Below are 22,888 nucleotides of genomic sequence, written 5' to 3'. Positions count from 1 at the left end.
GTTCTTTTATTATTCTGGGAGATCTTAATGCTATTGCAAAGGTCACTCAGTGTGCTAGAATTCTTAGCTTTTCCTGTCTGTAGAAATCACTTGAGGGGGGAGAAGTTACCAAGAGACGTTAACAGCCTAGTTACAGTATATGTAGTCGTGGTCTATGTAGTTCTATTAAATGCATGAAAGTATATTATCAGTGCATTTGTTTTATTTGTTTTTTATCCCTATTGCTTGAGTTATTGTAAAAAAAAAAAAAATTATATCCTAAAATGTGTCCACTTACGCACCCCATAAATATACTTAAACCAAATATGAAGTATCAATGCAAACAGCTGGAAAGAGAAAGTATTTGCAATTGTACGGTGTTATATATAGATGGAAAAAAATGGAATTGTCTGAGAATATATTAGCTGCATCACACATGCATAAAAACTTCTCACTGTGACTGAGTGAAAAGTAGATAGACCTTTTTATTCCCTTAATATAGTTTTGAATTTGTACGGGGTGGAATATGACTCATATGACTCTGTACAATAAGGCTATGTGCCCACGTATGCAGAAAAAACCTGCACTTCTTCCCAGGAAAAACGTGCGGGTTTTCTTGCGTCTTTTTCTGTGTTTTTTGCGCGATTTTTGCACTTTTTTCATGTTTTTCCCGCGATTTTCCTCGTGCGAAATTCAAGCACTTTCCAAGCGTTTTGAAGCATCACTTGGAATGTGATTGACAGGTTGGTCACAGTCGTCAAATATAGTGTTTGACGAGTGTGACTAACTTTTTACTATTGAGGCTGCCTATGCAGCATCAGTAGTAAAAGATCTATTGTTAAAAATAATTAAAAAAATAGAAAATGGAGTTATATTCATCTTCCGGCGTCCCGCGCAGCCTTCCCAGGCCTCAGCGATACTTCCGTTCCCAGTAATGCCTTGTGAGACCTTTGATGACGTCGCGGTATCGCGATGCTGTAGCAGTCTCGCGAGGGATAGGGACCGCTACAGTATCGCGACACCGCGACGTCATCAAAGGTCTCGCAAGGTATTACTGGGAATGGAAGCATCGCTGAGGCCCGGGAAGGCTGCGTAGGATGTCAGAAGATGAATATAACACCATTTTTTATTTTTTATTCTTTTTTTACAGGGATATGGTACCCAGGGCCTGGTGGACAGTCCCCTCTCCTTCACAACGTGGGTACCATCCGCACATGAGCCACTCACTTTATGCATAGTGGGCATAGCCACATACGGGAAGTAAGCGGATCTCATGCATTCCTTTGGGTGTGGAATCGTGGCAATTCTTTTCGGAATTGCGGCGATTCCGGAAAAAGAATGAGCATGCTGCGTTTTTTTCAGCAATGCGATTCCGCCGCGGAAAAAAACGCAGCATTAGCACAGCATGTGCGGAATGCCATAGGAATGCATGGAGTGCTTTCTGTATGTGTTTTGTAAGCGTTTTTGCCATGAAAATCGCGGCAAAAACGCTTAAAAATCGCAACGTGTGCACACAGCCTAAAAGCAGCGCCGGTTACTTGCAACAACCAAACTGACTAAATAGATATTTTTGGCATACATCAGCTTTTCCTAGCTCATGCGAAATGTATATAGCAAACACTATATAAACACACCCTAAGGACTCATGCACACCTATGAATACATAATAAGCTGCTGTTCATGGCCTGCCATGAGTCCATATGGTAAAGATATATGTTTCCAAATTTATACAGAGGTACAGAAAATTTGTTATCCCTTAGAACATTACTTTAAAGGGAACCTGCCATTTGAGTCATGCCTGAACAACGGGCAGCATGAATTAGAGCTTGGCACCGCGATTGAAGCCAGATAATTTTTACCTAAATGCTGCAGTGATTCATAGAAAACATACTTTGATAAGCCAACCGGGGACTATGAGTGTCTTGGATGACAAGGCAGATGCAGGTCCTTAGCTTTTTCTCACCCTGCTCAGTTGACTGCCAGATCTTTCCCTATGCGTGTGTACATCGGGAGAGACCTTATAGTCAAAGGTATAGGCTCAGGGAGAAGCTTTAGGGGACCCCCGGACTAGTCATCCAAGACACAAATGCACTGGCAACTGCAGCGTTGCAGAGTAAAATATGCCTGGCTACAATCTCAAAACCAGGCCCTGATTCATGCTGCCTGTAATTAGAGTAGCATTAATATGATGATAGTTTCAATATGAGAGAAAATAATTCAAGAGGCACAATTTAGCAGGGAACTAAATGCCTCAATGTATACCATGTGCATAGACCCAGTGTAAGACTGAGGTGCCAAGGGCTCACCAGTAACCAACTCCAGAGCCCCATTTTCAGCTTCATGCAAATGACATTATCCTCAATCACAAATTTATATAACAATGAACTGGGTTGATTGTAAATTAATTAGAAGCTGCCTTTATTTGTATGTAGTGATTCAAGAATATTGTGCCAAGTACTGCTCATATATATTAGGGTGGTGGCCCACTCATGTACAAGGGCCCACCGGAGGATTCTCCTGTTCTCCAGTGTGCCAGTCCAAGTCAGCATGGACCCATAAAGAACATTTACTATGTAACTTACGTCAGGATACTGTGCATGCATAACACCTTTGTGCATGCGATATCAGGCAAATTACATGAGTACCAATACATACTAGTCTTTACGACTGAGGATTATGTCTGCTGGATGTTGAAGTCGATAAAAGAAATTAGTATATCTCGACCTTTACATTGTCAGTGAGGTGTTTCACCGGTAAACAGGTATATGACCTGGAAATTATAAGTGAGGAGACGTTGTTAATCAGGAAGTCTTTTTTTTTTTTTCATCGAGAAGAAGCATAATAGCTTTGATATAATATTCATTCAGATATGACACTTTTCAAGTGCTTTGCAACCGCAAATGGAAAAGTTTAAAAAAAAAGCTGAAGTAACCATAGCAACCTATCTTGTCAGTCGCGTGTTGAAGTTTCCCATTTTATTTTTCCTATCCTGAGGTAATGCATGATAGATATCTTTCCAAGGTTAGAAGAGAGGTTTGAGGCAGAACAATAATCCTCCCATGAACTGCCCAAACAGAAGAAAATATTTCTTAATTAAGCAAGAAGTCAAAGCAGTGTGCTCATTACTGTGAAATATCCGTCTATATCAGCCGGGAAGCACAAGGCTGGATGATGAGCGCTTAATGAGCAGCAGAATATCACACAATTTATACACTTTACTTCTATGGTATTGTCAAAACAAACATGCGTAGGATGGTTAAGGCCTGTCGTGAATGGAGCACTGGGGCAACCTTAGCAACCCTAAAAGATGTCAATGATGTGATCTTATATTTTAGCATGGACATGTCATTTTACCCTCCAGAGAGGAAATCTTTTCAGATTAGTGTAACACTAAGTTTCCATTCATGCTGCATTGCACAGCTAGTGCAGCTCCGATGTCAGGAAGGTCCCAGCCTGCTGTATGTGACAGTTCCGCCATAAATGCAGAGTGGTTGTCATCCTGCGTATCCTGACCTCTCCTGCTGACTTCTACCTGCTTTATTATCACCACACTTAGACACCTTTTAATGAGCTGACTGTACAGAAACACAAGAATCTTATCAGAAATATCAATGTCTTCAATAAAATAGCTAAGACTGGTTTCACATTTGCGTTCAGGAGGGCTGCGGATGGCTGCCTTCTTCCTCCTTTCTTCCTCCCTGAAGCTCCGACTACTGCCGCATGTGTCCTGCGTTTCCCTGCATACCTATCTTTAAGATTGGGTACAGAGGGGCATGCGTTGTATGCAGATGCGTCCACATGCGGCGATTTGATGTGTGCGGCGGACTGCACGGAAACACAAAATTTTGCGCTTTCGTCCGGTCGCCACACACTTCAAATCACTGCATGTAGACGTATCCGCATATAACGCATTCACCTGCATACTCAATGTTAAAGATAGGTATGCAGGGAAACGCAGGACGCATGCGGCAGTAGGCGGGGCTTCAGGGAGGAAGAAAGGAGGAAGTAGGCAGCCATCCGCAGCCCTCTTGAACGCAAATGTGAGACCAGCCTAACAATGAGTAGTAAAAGGCAGGATAAATTACATAGTGCCCATCACAATCACAATCCTATTTACTGGTCTATTGATTTTATATGAGAAAACTACTGTAGATCAAAACAATTCCAGAATGACCTCTCTTTCTGCCATGTTTTGTCCTTTGATACCTATATCTAAATCATCCATCATTCTGAAATGAAGGTGGACTCTGACTTGCCTAAAACAAGACAGAGTGCCAACTCACTGATAGATCAGTATTGCCAAAAACAGTGTCATGATATATCTTGGTTTTTTTTTAATAGAAACCAATGTCATCATGATCCATATGTATAGGCAATCAGCTGCATTGTATTTTAGCAATATGCTTCTTTTTGGCTCAAAAATTTATGGAAAAAAAGTGTTGTGAACATAACCTTAGCAATTTGATGCAGGCTATTAAAGTGGCTTTTAAAACATAGACATTGCATATAGATAGGATGGACTCCCAATGTCTGATGAGTGAGAGTCTAACAACTGGAACCTTCACTGGATTGTAGCGTGAATTCCCCTTTCAACTTTTCTCCATCACAGTGCTGCTCCCAATCCTTGACAGATGTTAAAGGGAATCTGTCACTCCTTTTTTGAGATATCATATAATGATATCATTCAATTGTGTGTCACATAAGGATTCTCTTAGTACTTTTGCTTCCCCCTGACCCCCCACCTTTCATGCATAAATACCTTGTTTATATCGGTTCAGATATATGTAAACTGCCGCTGTCCAGTCCGCTGGGCGAAAAGTACTAAGAGAATCCTTATGTGACACACAATTGAATGATATCATTATATGATATCTCAAAAAAGGGGTGACAGATTCCCTTTAAGGGGTCACTGCATTTTAGTGCAGCTGCCACAGACAAGGAATATGACTCTTTCTTTAATTAGCAAGTAAAATAAATGTTTTTGGATCATAAAGCAAAGTTCTTGGTGTCCCACCAGCCCAGTGGTTGAGTGATCCAATCCATTATGACCTAAGGATTAGATCCTCAGGTTCTGATAGGAATTGTCCCTGCAGAATGGACATAACAGAGGAGCTGCCACATGACAACTGCTCTGTTCCCTATGATTAGTGTTTGTCAACAGCTATTTTCTCATAGATACTTGTCCATAAGGAGCTATGACAAGACAGTACAAGAGGGTACGTGGGAGTGCTGACCGGCAGGGGACTTGTAGATAACATCCTGTCAGTATAGAAGGTCAATGGCTATGCAGATCGATTAAGTCTATTTCTGGTGAAGCATGCACTGAATGCAATACATGACATGCAGACTCCAACAACAAGCTCTTTACGCAGTGAGAGTTAACTGTGGAATGGTTGCTAAATGGTCCGAACTTAGCTAGATGGACAATGACAGCCAAAGACAGAATGTGCAGTACACATCCAACTCAAGCACTTTCTGTTCATTTACAGCCGGAATTGCCATCCTCTATTTAGAAAATGTATCACACTATTAATCTCTCTCACACAAATGTAATGTGACAGAAAGACATTTGAATCGAGGGATTATTTAGTTACATAAAACTAGTTTTAATTCCCAGACAACATGTCTAATAGGTAAGATTTGATATGTCCTGGTGTGGCAGAAACGCTCATTTAAAAGCAATTCCATAAAAAATGAATTCATTTGTCCAATGCATCAATTCATTGCTTTTTTTTATCTCTTTTGCTAAATTTAGATGGACACCTCCCTAAATGTGTAGGTTATCCTATCCACCGCTGGACATAATGTAATCTTCTGCTGTCATTGCTATTTCCTGGTCTTAATTCCTCTAATGCAGTCCCTGCTGTTCTGTTCTCCTGTAGGGAGCATGGGACCATGGTCATCTGATAATGGCCAGAAAGCCTCTTGTCAAATGAAATCACATTTATTGATATGAGGTGGAAAAGACAGTGCTTGCCAAATGTGGTGAAGAATCAGAAAAGAGAAAACTTTACATCTTTCCTGTGTATAGTATGAAGCGTCTATTGCTTTTATGTAGCATTCAACCATTAGACATACAGATTGATCAATATTTGTGCCTAGGTACATACCATGTATTGGCTCCGACGCCTAAATTACAGGAAATTCTCATAGCACAGATGTTGAACATGTCAATAGCCAAGCAATAGCCAAACAACAGCCAATATGTTCTTACAGTTCGTGTTTCAATTTAGCATCATTAAAGGGAATCCGTCACCTTCTCGGATATATGTAACTTATTAAAATGGGCATTCAGGTTACAGAATGGTTAAAATAGTCATACGTGTTTTCCCATATCTATGGTTTTGTTGTGGAGAAATCCTCTTTTATTCTGTTATGGTAAGGCATTCTTTCAGGCTTTGGGGCATGCGTTGTCTGGAATAAAACTCTGCCTCCGGTATTCATTATCATACCATCCCCAACCCATCAGCGTCAGAGTGCCCTGTGACGTGTAGTGGTGGCCCCGGAATCCCGCGTCTGTGCCCTGCAATAGTGTGATTACACTTAAAGTTTCTGTTTTTCCATCGGCATTGGCTTCTTCTTTCTTTTGCACAGGCGCCGGTGAGTCTCTGCTTCTTCCGCTCCAGTGACCTCCGGCATGTGTGGTGTAAGGTGCTCTTCCCACTCCCCACTTACAGTGACTCAATGGCCCCTGCGCAGAAGAAAGAAGATGCCAATGCCCATAGAAGGACAGAAACATCAAGTGTAATTGTGCTATTGAAGGACGCAAGTGCGGGATTCTGGGGCCACCACTACATGTCATAGGGTACAAGTATGACTTTTTTCACTATTCTGTAACCTATATGACCATATTAATAGGTTACAAATGTCCAAGGCAGTGATAGATTCTATTTAACTCTTTAATGATTGACAATCCTTCTTTTTATGGTGGTTGGTAACAGGCTTTATTCTGGGACACTGTGTTCTTTCAATATTTGACAATAATGGCTGCATAGGAGAGCATGCTGCCTTCGCTTAGTTATTTGCACGTGACAGAAGACGCAGCCAATCACCATCAACTGCTAAGTGATCTCTCTACACATAGAACTCATGACCGCTGTGTATACAATGGAGGCAGCAGCACTGCCACTGCTTACATTGGAACCCGAGATCACATAATCGCTGAGTGACTGGATGCAACTAGACGAGGCACAACTCTGACAATGGCAGTTACACCTGTCATGGCTGTTTTTCTCTATAATTGGGGCTGCTTTATTAAATACATTGTAAAATAAGCATAAAAAAACAAATAATAAAAAAGTAAAAAACGTAAAGAGAAAAGTGCAATCATACCTCATGAACTTTTCCACATTTTTTCACGTTACACCCACAAACTTAAATGGATTTTATGTGATATTTCAGCTTAAAGTAGCAAGTATTTGTGAAATGTAAAAGAAATGATACATGGTTTTTTAATTATTTTTAAAATATACATCTGAAAATTATATAAATCCCTAATAAAATACATTTAAGTTTATGGGTGTAATGTGAACAAATGTTGAAGAGGTCATGAGGTATGAAGTTTTTCAAGGCACTTGAAATACAGATGAAAAAATATGATACAGTAGTAGTAGTAAACTTAACAAGATAATGAGTTTGTAACTCTCTGTAGTGTCTCTTTTTACTGAGCTCCTCTTGTCTGATATTGGCCACAATATACAGTTCAACTTTGATTTGGTCTGTGGCCATAAATGAGCACAGAGGAGTTCACCTTCGGGATTTGGTCAGTATTTTACATTAGCATTTGTAAGACAAAACCAGGAGTGGAACAATCCGCAGTTGCAAAAATGCGTCGGAAACGCTTAAAAAACGCAACGTGGGCACACAGCCTTAGCGTAAAGGTGTTGGACTGGCCAAACATGTCTCCAGACCTAAATCCTATTGGGAATCTGTGGGTCATCCTCAAACAGAAGGTGGAGGAGCACATGGTTTCTAACATCCACCAGCTATGTGATGTCATCATGGAGGACTGGAATAGGATTCCAGTGGCAACCTGTGAAGTTCTAGTGAACTCCATGCCCAAGAGAGTTAGGCTACGTGCACACGCTGTGGAATGGGGTGTGGATTTGGCAGCGCAGATTTTGTAAAATCCGCAGGTAAATCTGCAGGTCAAAAGACCTACGGTTTTACCTGCGGATTGCTCTGCGGCTTTGCCCTGCGGTTTTTCATCTCCACAATGGAGGAGATGGCAAACCGCAGTGGAATCCGCAGAAAGAATTGACATGTCAATTCTTTCTGCGGTTTCAAAACCGCAGGAAAACCGCGTGGAAAAATCCGCACCGTCTGCACTGCGTTTTTTTATTCCCATAGGGAATAATGGTACTGTACACTGCAGCAAAAACTGCTGCGGACCCGCAGCAGAATCCGCAGCGTGTGCACACACCCTTAAGGCAGCCCTGTAAAATAATGGTGGCCACACAAAATATTCACATTTTGGACACAATTTAGCCATTTTCACTTAGGGGTGTACTAGCTTTTGTTGCCAGCAGCTTAGACATTAATGATTGCGAGTTATTTAGAGGGATCACCAAATTGACACTGCTATACAAACTGTACACTGACTTCTTTACATTGTATCAAAGTGTCATATCTTCAGTGTTGTCCCAGAAAAAGATATAATAAATATTTTACAAAAATGTGGGGGGTGTACTCACTTTTGTGATATACTATATATGTAAAAACAATAACATGGCCAATAGGGAATTCTTATTTTTTTTTCTAACACTTTAGATTTTTAGATTGAACAGTGAGCGACACTAATATGATCAATCTCTTGTTTTAGCAGTTTATGCAGGATTTTGAACAAATATGAAAGTTAGTGATTTTAATGTACATAATGGGTAATAAAAACACGATATTAAACTACCATAACGGTATACTTCTCTGTACTAGCTAAAGTGACAAAAGGAACGTCATCCGCATCGTGCTGTACATTTATGAAACTAGAACGCTGACATATCGAACAAGTCATTACACAGTGCAGGATATTTTTGCAATAGTTCAGCTATCTTTCAAGCATGACAAGGTTACACTGTAGCAAACATACAACAAAATAAACTGCAAAACGAAAAATCTGACTGATGTGACAGGATTTCTGTTGACATTCATGTCAAGAGATTCCACAGCAAAGCAGCAAAGAGAATATCCCCAATTCTTAGAAGTATCTTTTCTGTTGACAGTTTGACGATGGGACGTGAAACAATCTTCCTTCTCCTAACAGTGTTCTATCCTATGTAATCAATATGGACCTGCCAATTCCAATGTGCTAGAGAGTATTTCATTATTTATTGCCTGGATTCTTAAACCTCATCACCATAACTGCTGTCTTAATGAATCTTCCCTACGTTATTGCTTTCTGTTACTACAGTAAATTTCAACATTTTTTTCTATTTTTTTTAATCTTATTATGGACATATCAACAGAGAGTAGAATATATATAATGACTAACACAAGTTTAATATTTTTTTTATTAAGAGTATATTGAAGTGAATCCCGATTTCTAATGATCAGAGCTCCAAAGGCCATATATTAACATAGAGCCATTCCATAAGTAAATTGACACCTTGAGTTTTGGACATTGTGTTTTATTTACATGAATGCAAAATTAAAGTTGTTCCATTCATTACTTTCTTCAAAGCCTTAACCCAATCAGCCATGGAATCAATGGGTTTATCTTGATCTGTGGAACTTTGGCATGCTTAGCATGCAAAAACTAAAGGAAGCAGGTTTTTATGAATGTTGTCTATCTGCTTGATCGAGCATAGACTTGACATGTTCTATAAGAATCATGTCAGATGACTGATCGGCCCTTGAGCTTTTCCAGATACCTATTTTTGCCTTCCAATGTTGAGCCTTTTACGCAGTGTTGCAAGGAGCTCAATATTCCATGAACAAAGGAAAAATTTTGGTTGACAGTCAACTTAAGAATATTGGAAAAAAAAGAGGAAAAAAATATACGTTGGTACGCCAGATACTTAGACGATTTGGTGATTATCTGGCGTACTAACTCACAACACGATGTACAGATGTCTTGTGTGGATTTTCAAAGATATCTAAATGATAACCCCTAAATTTGAAATTCAAGGTGGATATTCGTAAAAATTCTGCTCCCTTTATGGATGTTTTTCTGCATGGAGATGATAAGACAGGCTTGATCACCACTGCTTTATTTAGAAAATCTACAAGCGGTAATTCTACATTACATGCTACTAGTTCACACACGGCTAATACCATCAATAATTTACCTATTGGAGAATTTGTGAGGGCACGTAGATTGTGTTCGACTGAAATTTCCTTTCATTCAGAATGTGGAGTTATATTTGATAGATTGAAACAGAGAGGGTACTCTAATAAATCTCTTAAGAGGGCTTTATTTATTGCTACTAAAAAATCAAGATCAGATTTGTTGAGGGATAATGAACCAGGATTAGATGATAAAAATCAGCTTACATTTTCTACCCCATATAGTCTGGATTTTATTAACATAAAAAAGGCTTTTCTTAAATATATTCCTATGTTGGAACAGGATCCAATTCTGAAGGAAATTCTGTCAAATAGTGTGAACGTTGTAGGTAGAAAATCCACAAATTTGGGCAATTTGCTATCACCAAGTTTGTATATCACCCCTAGAAGCAGTAATATGTGGCTCAGCAGAGTGGGTTCATTTAGGTGTGGTAGCTCTAGATGTAATCTGTGCAGATATATGGCTAATTGTAAAGAGTTTTCGGATAATAATGGTAAAATTAATAAAATAAAAACATTTATAAACTGTTCAACTTATGTAGTGTATTTAGCTAGCTGTGAAGCATGCAGCAAATATTATGTTGGTTGTACATCACATAAGTTAAAGAAACGATTAGCTGAACATATTTCTGCTTCTGCCCCTGTGGAGACTACTGATCGCTATAGCAATAAAAGACCTAGCTCTGGCTTATCAAAACACTTCTCAGAAGTGCATGGAGGTGATCTATCTACGTTGTCCGTGAGGGGCATAGTGAGAATTAACAGAGCGGAGCGAGGTGGTGATTGGTTTGCTGTACTATTATCAGCTGAGGCTAAATGGATCCTGCTTCTTGATGCTTGTGCACTGAAAGGTTTAAATTATAGATCAGATTTGCAATATATAATGTAATATGTTTTTTTTTTTGCAATACTCATCTATTTATGTCTATTGTGATTTATGGTTTATTGCTGTTTTTGCTTGTATTCATTTATGTCTTCAAACATATATTTCTTATTTATATGTTAGCTTTGTTTAGCAGCATTAATTGCTCAGGTCTGGAGCTAATTAATTACCTTAAACTGGGTGTTCACTCTGCAGTCTCCTCATGAATTCATTTATTTAAGCTTCCTAGTTTTGATAAGCTATTCCTATAACTAAGGACATGTAATATCTGTCTGAAACGCGTAAGGTAGCCTTGCCTGTCATGGTGGCTTATTAATATGATTTTAAAACCTTCCTAATAAATGTGAGTTTTATCTTTTCTCACTAATTTTGGTGCTGTAGACCCCCTCTTTTTTCCTTTGGATTAAGAATATTGGGTCTTCCAATATTCTGAGGTGGGCTGCTGGACAAAACATTAATTCTGTTCTTTGAAAATGGAGCTTCTTGCCAAACCGCTAAAAAAAACAAGATTGGAATGCAAAAACAGCATTTGAAAGCTTCCTTGCTGTAGAATCCCATAGATCATCTTTTGGGCTATGTGGAAATGAACATTAAAAAAACAAAGATGTTAGTCTGCCAGTTTGACTCTGTTTACATCATACTTGCTGATTACAATGTAGATTTATGTTGCAAATTTGTATTTCTTTTGTCCATTTATGTACCATTCATCAGCAATTGGCCACAATGTCTTTACAGATGTCTATAATGTGAACTGAACCCAGGGTCGGCTCCATGTTTTCGTGGACCCCAGGCAAAACACATACCACAATTCATGATGCGCAGATAAGAAATATAGGTATAGCACAATGCCAAAGCTTTCACTTCTTCTATTATGTGAGTGATATCTATTGTAAATTTTACAATAGCTCAGAAACCGGCAAATCCTCGCAGTGCACCATGCATGCGCTGGAGGGATTTTAAAGTCTGCAGTCACACACAGTAACTTCAGACTTATCATTTTAGATCGGATAGTATAGTCCTCCATACAGCATTATGGGCACCACAGTCCTCCATACAGTATTATGGGCATCACAGAGTTATCCATAAAGTATTATGGGCACCACATAGTCCTCCATACAGCATTATGGGCCCCACATAGCCCTCCGTACACTATGATGGACCCCACATACTGCTCCATACAGTATATAATGGCCCCATATAGTGCTCCATACAGTATATAATGGCCCCATATATTACTCCATACAGTATAGTGGACCCATATATTGTTCCATACAGTATAATGGACCCATATATTGCTCCATACAGCATATAATCGCCCCATATAGTGCTCCATACAGTATACTGTATAAGGGACCCTTGTAATGCTCAATACAGTATAATTGCTCCATATATTGCTTAATACAGTATAATGGACCCATATATTGCTCCATGCAGTATATAATGGCCCCTTAATGCTCCATGCAGTATGTAAGACGCCCATATAATGCTAAATACAGTATAATGGGCCCAATATAATGTTACATACAATATATAATGATCATAATGGCCCCATATAATGTTGCATACAGTATAATGGGCCTCATATATTGCTCCATACTGTATATAATGGCCACATTTAGTGATCCAAACAGTATATAATGGCCCCATATAGTACTCCATACAGTATTTAATGGCCCCATATATTGCTCCATACAGTATAATGGCCCCATACAGTGCTCCATACAGTATAATGGCCCCATATATTTTTCCATACATAATAATGGGTCCCATATAATGCTCCATACAGTATATACTGACCCCATATATTGCTTCATACAGTATAATGGACCCATTTATTGCTCCATACCGCTTAGAATTATCACTAAAAAGTTCTATGTTTGTCTCATCAGACCAGAGAATCCTATTTCTCATAGTCTGGGAGTCCTTCATGTGTTTTTTAGAAAACTCTATGCAGGCTTTCATATGTCTGGCGCTGAGGAGAGGCTTCCGTTGGGCCACTCTGCCATAAAGGCCCGACTGGTGGAGGGCTGCATCGATAGTTAAGTTTGTGGAACTTTCTCCCATCTCCCTACTGCATCTGTGGAGCTCAGCCACAGTGATCTTGGGGTTCTTCTTTATCTCTCTCACCATGATTGCTCAGATTGGCTGGATGGCCAGGTCTAGGAAGACTTCTGGTGGTCCCAAACTCCTTCCATTTAAGGATTATGGAGTCCACTGTGCTCCTAGGAACCTTGAGTACTGCAGAAATTCTTTTGTAACCTTGGCTAGATCTGTGCCTTGCCACAATTCTGACTCTGAGCTCCTTGGCCAGTTCCTTTGTCCTCATGATTCTCATTTGGTCTGACATGCACTGGGAGCTGTGAGGTCTTATATAGATAGGTGTGAGCCTTTGCAAATCAAGTCCTATCAGTTTAATTAAACACAGGTGGACTCCAATGATGGAGTAAAACCATCTCAAGGAGGATCACAAGGAAACGGACAGCATATAACTTAGATATGAGTGTCTGAGCAAAGGGTCTAAATACTTATGACCATGTGATATTTCAGTTTTTCTTTTTTAATACATTTGCAAAAATGTCTATATTTCTATTTTTTTCAGTCAAGATGGGGTGCAGAGTGAACATTAATGAGAAAAAAATTAACTTTTTAAAATTTACCAAATGGCTGCAATGAAACAAAGAGTGAAAATTGTAAAGGGGTCTGAATACTTTCCGTACCCATTGTATTGCTCCATACACTATAATGGTCCCATATATTGCTCCATACAGTATAATGGCCCCATATATTGCTCCATACAGCAAATAATGTACCCTATATAATGCTCCATACATGGAAAAATGAACAAATACTCAACTCACCCGTTACCTGCTGCTCCGGCCTCTTCAGCATCTTCTGACTCTCTGCACTGCTCAGCACAGAGGGCGCGCTGTAGTGACATCATCGCGCCCTCTGCACTGCAATGTGACAGAGAGAAGACAATGAAGAGACCGGAGCAGCGGAGACCAGAGCAGCAAGGAATGGGAGAGGTGAGCATTTGATAACACTAGCACCGGGCTCCCCCGACTCATGGCCTCTTTCAAACTCTAAAACAGACTTCTGGGAGAAGTCTGTGTTCTGACTTCAGCATCAGTCTACGGTCCAGTACGAACCCCCGAACTTTACAGTTCAGGTTCTCTACCTATAATTGGTTACATTGTTGTGTTTGATATTTTACTTGGAAATGTAGCCCTTGGTCCTGCACAGTTTCTTTCCCAGCAAATATTGTGGAATCTGCAGGGAAAGTTCTGAATACAAACCTGGAGAGTGTTATATTTCTAGAAGTTTTTTTTATCTGTTCTTAAAGAAAATCTGCCAGGTCTCCCAAGGCTCCTAAACTGCCACTGTAAGGTTAAATTGGCATTTTATTGCGTTACAACAAAGTGCCTCATGTTCCACACAAATTTTCTGTACTATAAAAAAACCCTCTAAAAGTGCAACTCATCTTATGCTAAGCCGTACAATTATGACAGTGCATCATTTCACCTAGACCAGTCAACTCCAGTTGCTGTACTAACTCCCCTATGGGTATGATTAACATCCTTTCCCACCATGTCCACTTTAAGCATCCTTTGCTAGGTGGCTTGTCCCAGGCTTCAACTGTATACTACGTATGCTGAGGAAGCAGTGGTGTTGTAGTGACATCCTTCCAACACCACATCACTACAGCTTCCTGAGCATGTGTGGTGTGCAAATGAAGGCAAGGAGAATGCACCCATCACTGCACATGCTCAGACATAAATGCTCGGAGCACAGGTCCCATGCATGCGCTGTGCTGGAATGAAGGATTTGTCTACAGAAACTAAAGCTGGACTAATCCTGGATCATTACCATAAGAAAACATGTGTGGCACCCCAGGAGTCTGGTTGCAACAGTGGCATTGCCTCACTCACAGGGGGTGATGTCATGCCTGGAAGCAAGGAGGAGTTCCCTGGTCAGGTACCATCAGCATTCAACACTTTTCCTGACTACAAACCAGAAGTTGGAGCTCAAAACCCGGTTTTAGGGGATCTTCCCTCTTAGTTCCGGCCTGGAGGCGGGGTTAGGCAGTCAGTGGTGGGGACTGGAAGACAGAGGAGCTCGTCTCTAGACTAGAGTTGCAGTCTGACGCAGAGAAGAGTTATAGAGGAAGAGAGAAGTCTAGGAAAAGCTGGGGAGTGGAGCTGTGACCAAGTTCACCCCAGAACTGAGCACTAAAACCGGACGCCGGAGTCCGTGACTGCAAGGGTTCACCAGTTCTAGCATCTAAATCTGGAGGGCACGGAACTGCAGGTCCCCTGGCCCATCAAACACTCGGGGCACAGCAGCATATCAGAGCCGCCACAAAGGAGCGACACCTGCAATAGGCTCTAGCTGCCTGCCAGACGGGCAAGTACTAGGACAATAAGGAACAGAGGCTCGAGCAATGCTTTAAGCAAGGACCACAGAGGACAGTGCACCAAGGAGGCTTCCAACTCTATCTGGCTTAGGGGACCTTAAATTGCTTCCAGACTGTTCAGAACTCCATTTCCATCTGTTAGCAGTGCTCCGGTCTGCATTCCAAACCATCAATTAAAGGTAAAGGAAACTGCAGTTCATGTGTCTGCAGTTATTCATTATTCCCTCAGTCCTGCACCCCAACATCACTATCCTTTATGAGAACTATAACTGCCCTGGGACCTAGCTCTACCTGTGGAGAGCTGTAACAATTCTGCTGCATCACCAACGACCCCAGTGGTCTCCTTAGATAGCATCGGCCATCCCCTTATTGCCGAACACCACAGGTGGCATCACGAATTAAGCCCTGTAAACTTTCCTCCTCATTTATTTTAATGGACACCCAGGGCCACGGACCGGGTCATTCAGGCAGCAATATTCCATGAAGGACCATCATGGTACCGAGTACCCCATGGCCCTGTTGGGCGCGCCACATACACTTTTAAAGTTGATTTTTACAGAGTATTTGTGTGAGATATCAGGGACTTTGTTGTAGCATAGTAATAGGCCAAACCTTATGGGAGCTTAGGGAAACCTGACAGATACCCTTTGCACTGAGCTGTATGATGTTAAATACTTCTGAATTATTATTTAATGGTTATGTAGCAAATTTTTTTCGTAAATTCTTTATATTTAATTTTCAGGAAATAAAGTCACTTCATACTTGGAATTAAAGAGTACAAATATGCAGATTGTTAGGAACATTGTTGGCTTTAGCTTATACCGAGTTGCTACTGGTTTTAGTCATTCCCAGGTCTAGTCAAGTTCCGTGAATGCATGGCCTAGATATTAATGAGCTTGTTCAGTGTAGTAACACAATAAAGGTAACCTACCTGTGGTTTGTTACAGCCATTAAAGAAACTTGGATTACAAATTGGATCACTGAGGTATGACTTTAACAAGTTTGCTCTCAGTCCCTTTGGGGATTCGTTGGTCATTTTTATTCCATTTTGCAATACAGATATGGGAAAATTTTGTGAAGGATAACTGGTCAGCCATAAGCGGAAACTGGATTTTGTCTTTTCTTTTTCTGTAATGACTTCTTCACAGATATGTTCAAGATCTGTGAGCCAACTAAGGGCCAAGTGGCAGTTCTGCAGTACAACCCATGTACCTTCTTCGGCGGCCTATAAAAAATGATCAAAAGTCATGAAAAATTCATTATTATTCACATGTCCTCTTATAAAATTAATTAGGAATCCCTGACAATCTGGAGAGAACCCAAACACAATCATTATCCCGAAAATTAAGTTATACAGTCTATGCGACCTTTAATCAATCATCCTACTGTTAATGTTAATTTTCCTGATCTAAAAACCAGAGATATATTTGCATTTTAATGGCCAGTAAATGAGTGTCATCAGGAAGAAATAATAGATTCTTGGCCTTTTGGTATAAATTCTTTGTAAAATATTTATGAGAAATGATGTAAAATCAGTAGATGATGTTGCTGTTGTTATGACCATAATAACTTTCACACAGTGATAGAGTCATAACTAGAAGAAACACTTTATGTAAGATATTAAATTAATACACAGTTTGGATAATGTTGCCTAGAGAGTTTTGTACATCAATTAAAATAATGATTTGCTGCTTCAGTAACTCTTCTCATTTCTAAAATTTGTCATAAGTTTTCAGAATTTAAAGGATATTGACACCTTTAGAGGGTATTAGTTTTCATAAATGCATATACTGTATTTAAGGCTAAAAATCAATTTTTGCTACTGTGATTTATGAAATATTATGCACCTTTCGCCAAATATAGACTATGTGTTGTACTTTTTATTGTGGATTACAGAATAAATTATAAGTAGCCAGGAGTCAGATCATTTTGTATTTCCTCTATCAGTTTTTTTCTGAGATCATTGGTCCTGATTTATTACCACAGAGCAAATCAAAGTGAAGTTCAAGTTTGTGGTCATAAATCAACTCAATGCAGCTCACTAAAAACTTACCCATCCGAACCAGCTAACTAACTGGTAAGTGAGTAAAAAGTGTTAAAGTTTCCCATGAGAACCAGGTCACCGACTGATCCTCAGTTATGGGGAATATATCCTTATAAAATGACATATAGTTTAAACCAGGTTTTTGTGTTAATGAGGACCTTTCACCAAATTTTTCATGTTGAACTGGATATGCAATGTGATAGTGGCTGCAAAGTGGATTATTTTTTTTTTCCTTCTGCCTCCCTATTGTGGACATATTAGCAATCAAAGTATTTGGAACCTAATTAATTAACTTTTGTTGAGCCCAAATGAAGCCCAAGTGGGTGTCCATGACAGTTTTCACTGGGGACATATTCTTCTCCTCCTTGCAGGAGTTTCCCACTCAAAAGCATGCAGCAGCACAGCATCAAATGATCACGCCCCCAGAATATCTTAGGTTTCTCAGTTTGTGAGATGTAGTGATACAGCACTAGGAGATTAGAGCACAGATAGCTCACACCTTTCCAATAAAATCCATGTGGGGAAAGGAGCAGAACAGCCAAGTTTAGCTTTGTCGCATTATAAACCCTTCAACTGTCCTCCTTTCTTAGCACTGACAGCTCTATAGTTTTCTCCCTTCCCCCACCCTGCCTGTTTGAATGAGTCACAGTTATGTCTGTTGTGCTGACAGCACCTTGCAATCTCTCTGTAGTGACCGCAGAGTTGGGAGGCCATTATATCTCACACAGAAGTAGCGTGTTGTGTTCTCACTGCTGAGGGATTACAAGATCCTGTAAGCACAAGACACATAGGTGTGACTCATCTCTAAGTAGGCAATGAAGGCTAGATGCAGTACAGCAGACCTAACAGTTCTTTGAGAGGAGGAGAGCTGATGAAAGGGTTTAAAATGTGACATTGCTAAACTCACCTGTACTTTCTAATCATTCATGAGGTAAGACCAAGAGATCAGAGCTGTATTCTTACATCTCACACACTGCCGAAAATATGGAGAAGGTTTATCTTTTTTCTGATTTGATGCAGCATGCTTATGATTGAACTTGAAAACTATGCACTAGCACTCAGTTGAACTTAATGAATTAGGTTTCAAATTCTTTGATTGCTGAAATCATTGTAAATGAGAAGCAAAATAAAAACAAAGTTTTTTGAAGACTTCCATTGGTAAGCCCCCTGGTATGCTCTGATGAACACCATTTCTTTTCTGCTATACCCTTTGAAAGCATAACAAAGCATCTGTCTTTTTCTTTTATCTTGTCATGCATTTATGGGATGAAATGATAAGGCAACCATAATGTTTTTTTTTTTTAACTAGCACTTATCCTGTACAGCCACTCAGTGATTTTCCTAATAGTCTCTATATTATCTAGTTTGACACAACGTGTATACATACAATTTTCCATAAAAATCCTTAGTAATGCTGAATTATTGGAATAACCACTATTCAATCACACTGTCACTCTATTTTATGCTGGCTCTAAAAAAAAAACCATTTTACCATGCCATTGCATACCTTTTTTGTGCATACAAAAGTATTATTAAAGAATACTATTCAATGACCTAATAACTAATTACACTTGTTAAATATTTACACAAATAATCTGAATTTTCAATATCAGACTTTTAGGAAAAAAAATATTCGAATGATATATTTCTTTACTTTACGTTGATTAATGGTCAGTAGAAGGCTTAATACAAAAATTGTCACCATTGTCACTAGTCTCTGTACATAATCTAATTTCTTGTTCTAGCAACACACTAAGGCTAATTTCAATGGAAGCCAATTGATCTACAGATATCAGTATTTATGGAGTGTGTGGCAAAATTGGAGTACTGGGAACAAACCCACACAAACACAGCGAGAATATGAATACTCCAGGCAGATACGGACTTTGAATTGATTCTAGTGCTGCGCCGCAACAGTGTTAGCCACTTAGCCATTTAACGAGTGTAAACTCAAGTACCATTGTTGTTTCTTCATGAAATAAACTATGACATTTAGCATAATGGGGCTGATTTACTGTGCTCAATGACTCAGAATTCTGGTTCTATTTGACCAAAAAAATTGGCATACTGAATAGTGGCTTGTCTTAGAATTATATTCATATAGCTTATTGAAAAAGTCTTGAAGTACAAAATATGTTAATGTTCAACAATATTTTTGTGCAAAAATAATGTCTGCATAATGTTTCAAAATGGGCCAAAGTTGTCATAAATTGTGAGCCATTGGTAAATTTGATGCATCTAGGCTACACTGTGGGCAGGATTATTAGGCAAGTGACTATTTTGACACTAACATAAATTTTATGGAGATTTTCCAATTCCACACTGTAAAAACTTAATGCTGATTGGATAAAGGAGATCAGATGATGTGCATTTGTGTAATGGGGGAGGATTTGGTCTAATGATATAACGTCCTTTATCGAGGTGTGCATTTTGTTTTCCAAAATGTGCCATAAAGGGATTAAACTGTTCCTGAAAAGTCGAACATTTTAAAAGGCATTACAAAGGCATTTAGCATTCTTGAAATTGCTCATCTATTGGGTTATAATCACAGAACCATTGAATAGACAAATAGCAATCTGTTCCTCCAAAGTTTCTCAGTATGGCCAAGTAGTACTGTACAGCCACATGTGAGGTATTACTATGTTCAGCACATGTGGGAGTGGGAGAAGAGGGTTGCATTGACAATCCAACACAATGGGCAGCACTGTGAACACATTTTTTAAGTGGTCATAAACTTGTAAATAACTAATGAAAGAATAAAGTTACATTAAAACCAAGCACACCATTGTTTTTCTTGTGAAATTCTCAATAAGTGTCATGTGTCACAACACCCTCTTCCCATTGAAAAAAAATAAAGTTGGATCCAAAATGGCCTCCATGGTCACCACCCATCTTGAAAAGTTTCCCCCCTCCCATATACTAATGTGCCACAAACAGTAAGTTGATATCACCAACCATTCCCATTTTATTTAGGTGTATCTATATAAATGGCCCACCCTGTATAAAAAATTTAAACAAGCTTCTTTGAGGATCATCCTAAGAAAGGGAAGGCCAAGAGTTACTTTTTTTGTACAGGATAAGTACATTTCTGTAAATAGCACCAGAAATCTTCTTTTCTCTACTAGTTACTCAAAATACAGGTTAAATACATGACTTACTGAGCTAAAGTAGCAGACATATCTTATCATTGAGAGTTCACAAAATAGTGAATGAATCACTTGCCCTGATACACAGGCAGTGAAGCTCCGACAAGCGGGAGTCTGTCCTTTGATCAGATGTGCCTAAATTTGAGATTTCTGATTCTGTAATTTCTTGACAAAAAAAAAAAAATAACAAAGATGGTTTCAGAGATTTTTCAACATGTTGCAAAATCTTGTGGTTTAATGTTATTTTAGGTTGTTTTTATATATGCTGTTTTGATGCAGTTTTTAAAACTAATGCAGGGAGAGGAGGAAAAGTATATAGGAAAAAATAGATTTAAGATGATCTTTCCGTCTCAATTCAACCCTAATTTTAGCTTTGAAAAGAACATTAAAAGCGCTCCGATGCGAATAACTGATCATTAACGCCTCAGTTACAGTTTTCATATATATAATCATATCGATCCGTACAACTGGATATTGTATGGATAGCTTAGTCATCATCAATCATGTAATTATGGAAAAGATCTTACCTTCTTAATCATTTTTCGAGCAATAGGACCTTGCCCTTGACCTAGAGAAATTGTTTGAAGATGAATACCCCCCATCTCTGCAAGTAAAACAAAAATCAAGTAAAAATGTGTTTAATTCTGAAATGAAGTCTTAAGTAGCGAGACGTGATGAAAGGTATTTTATGCTGGAGGTGTACTAGTAAGGCAACATAAATCTCTTGCTTCTCTGCGTTCTTAGAGAAAATCAAACCATTCACCAAGAATAATGCTATCGTACATTGATTCTGCAGCTGCTGTTCTTCTTAATCCAAGATAAAATGGAGATAGATTACCAGCACAATATCAGGAGAAATAAGAATCTGACGGATAAATACCAAACAAGGCGTAAGCTTTGGAATTACTTTTGGATACATTACAAATGATCAAGGAAGAAAGCACATGGCGATTAACACTTAATGCACTTAGATACCAAGGCCTCCTTCATGCACACTTTTTTCAGCTTTTGTTTTCTCTTGTAAAAGCACCGTGCTTTTCAGGTGTTTTTTAAATCCATTACATTTGTAAGGGCCCAGTCACACACAGCAAGATCGCTGATCTTGTGATGCATCAGTGATCTCTCCAGCGATATTGCTGTGTGTGACGGGGATCAGCGACCGGCCCCCCTGCCGGGTATCGCTGATCGTGCACGATCGTCCTGGGCCATTTTTTGATCGCTGGTCTCCCGCTGGCCAGCGCGCATCGCTGCGTGTGGCAGCGAAAGACCGCTTGTTTCCAACGTAAACATCGGGTAGCTAAGAGCCGCGCAGCTCTTGGATACCCGATGTTTACCCTAGATACCAGCGCACGCTGGTATCTAGGGTAAACAGCGGGTATCCAAGAGCCATGCGGCTCTTAGTTACTCGATGTTTATGTTGGATACCAGCGTGCACGCTGGTATCTAGGGTAAACAGCAGGTATCAAAGAGCCGCGCGGCTCTTAGCTACCCGATGTTTACATTGGAAACCAGCTTGCTCGCTGGTCCTGATCGCTGGAGGGGCTGTCTATGTGACAGCTCACCAGCGATCAGCCTAACGATGTCCCAGTGATCCCATCCATGTCGGATAGTTGGTGGGATCGCTGGGACATCTCTATGTGTAACGGGGCCTTAAGGCTAGATACATACTAGTATTTAAATTACATTGTTTTTATTCCATTAGGGGCGCAGAAAATTGGAATTCATGCAGGTAATGGATACCAAATGATGGACACAAATGGTGCCCGGCAGAACCCATTGGCTTATAGTGGGGTTTATTTAGTTTGATTTCTGTTGGGAAGTCCATATTTTTAATGGGAAAAATAGTGGTGCATGCTAGGGCTTTTTCTTTTGGTTAAAATAATTAAATCTGCAACAGAGCCTCTGAACTTCTAAAAAGGATTCTGAAATTTGGATTTGAATGTAGACTGGCATTTGTTTCTGGAGTTTTTCAAGTACTAAAACTTTGCCTAAAAAACCCACCAAAAAACACAATCATAGCCAGAGAATGATGCATTTTAAAGAAAAGTGGCACAAACCCCCAAAACACAAATGACTTGAATGAATTTTCAGGCAAAGAAAAAGTATATGAAACTAATTCCAGGAAAGTGCTTTTAATGTCT

General features: G+C 39.5%; 1 protein-coding gene across 1 annotated transcript in view; it reads right to left on the bottom strand.

The window, feature by feature from the left end:
- Nucleotides 1–22,888, bottom strand: part of LOC141060642 (dynein axonemal heavy chain 3-like) — a 2,648,786-nt gene that overhangs the window by 92,058 nt on the left and 2,533,840 nt on the right. The window contains exons 74-75 of the mRNA XM_073556958.1: nucleotides 21,275–21,351; nucleotides 16,489–16,782 (exon numbers count right to left, since the gene is read on the bottom strand). Coding sequence (XP_073413059.1) covers nucleotides 16,489–16,782; nucleotides 21,275–21,351 — 371 coding nt within the window. The remainder of the gene's footprint in view (nucleotides 1–16,488; nucleotides 16,783–21,274; nucleotides 21,352–22,888) is intronic.

The sequence above is a fragment of the Dendrobates tinctorius genome, unplaced genomic scaffold (assembly GCF_039654945.1).
Source record: "Dendrobates tinctorius isolate UK_male_01 unplaced genomic scaffold, ASM3965494v1 ptg000241l, whole genome shotgun sequence".
Taxonomy (NCBI): domain Eukaryota; kingdom Metazoa; phylum Chordata; class Amphibia; order Anura; family Dendrobatidae; genus Dendrobates; species Dendrobates tinctorius.
This window is presented reverse-complemented; position numbering and strand designations above follow the sequence as displayed.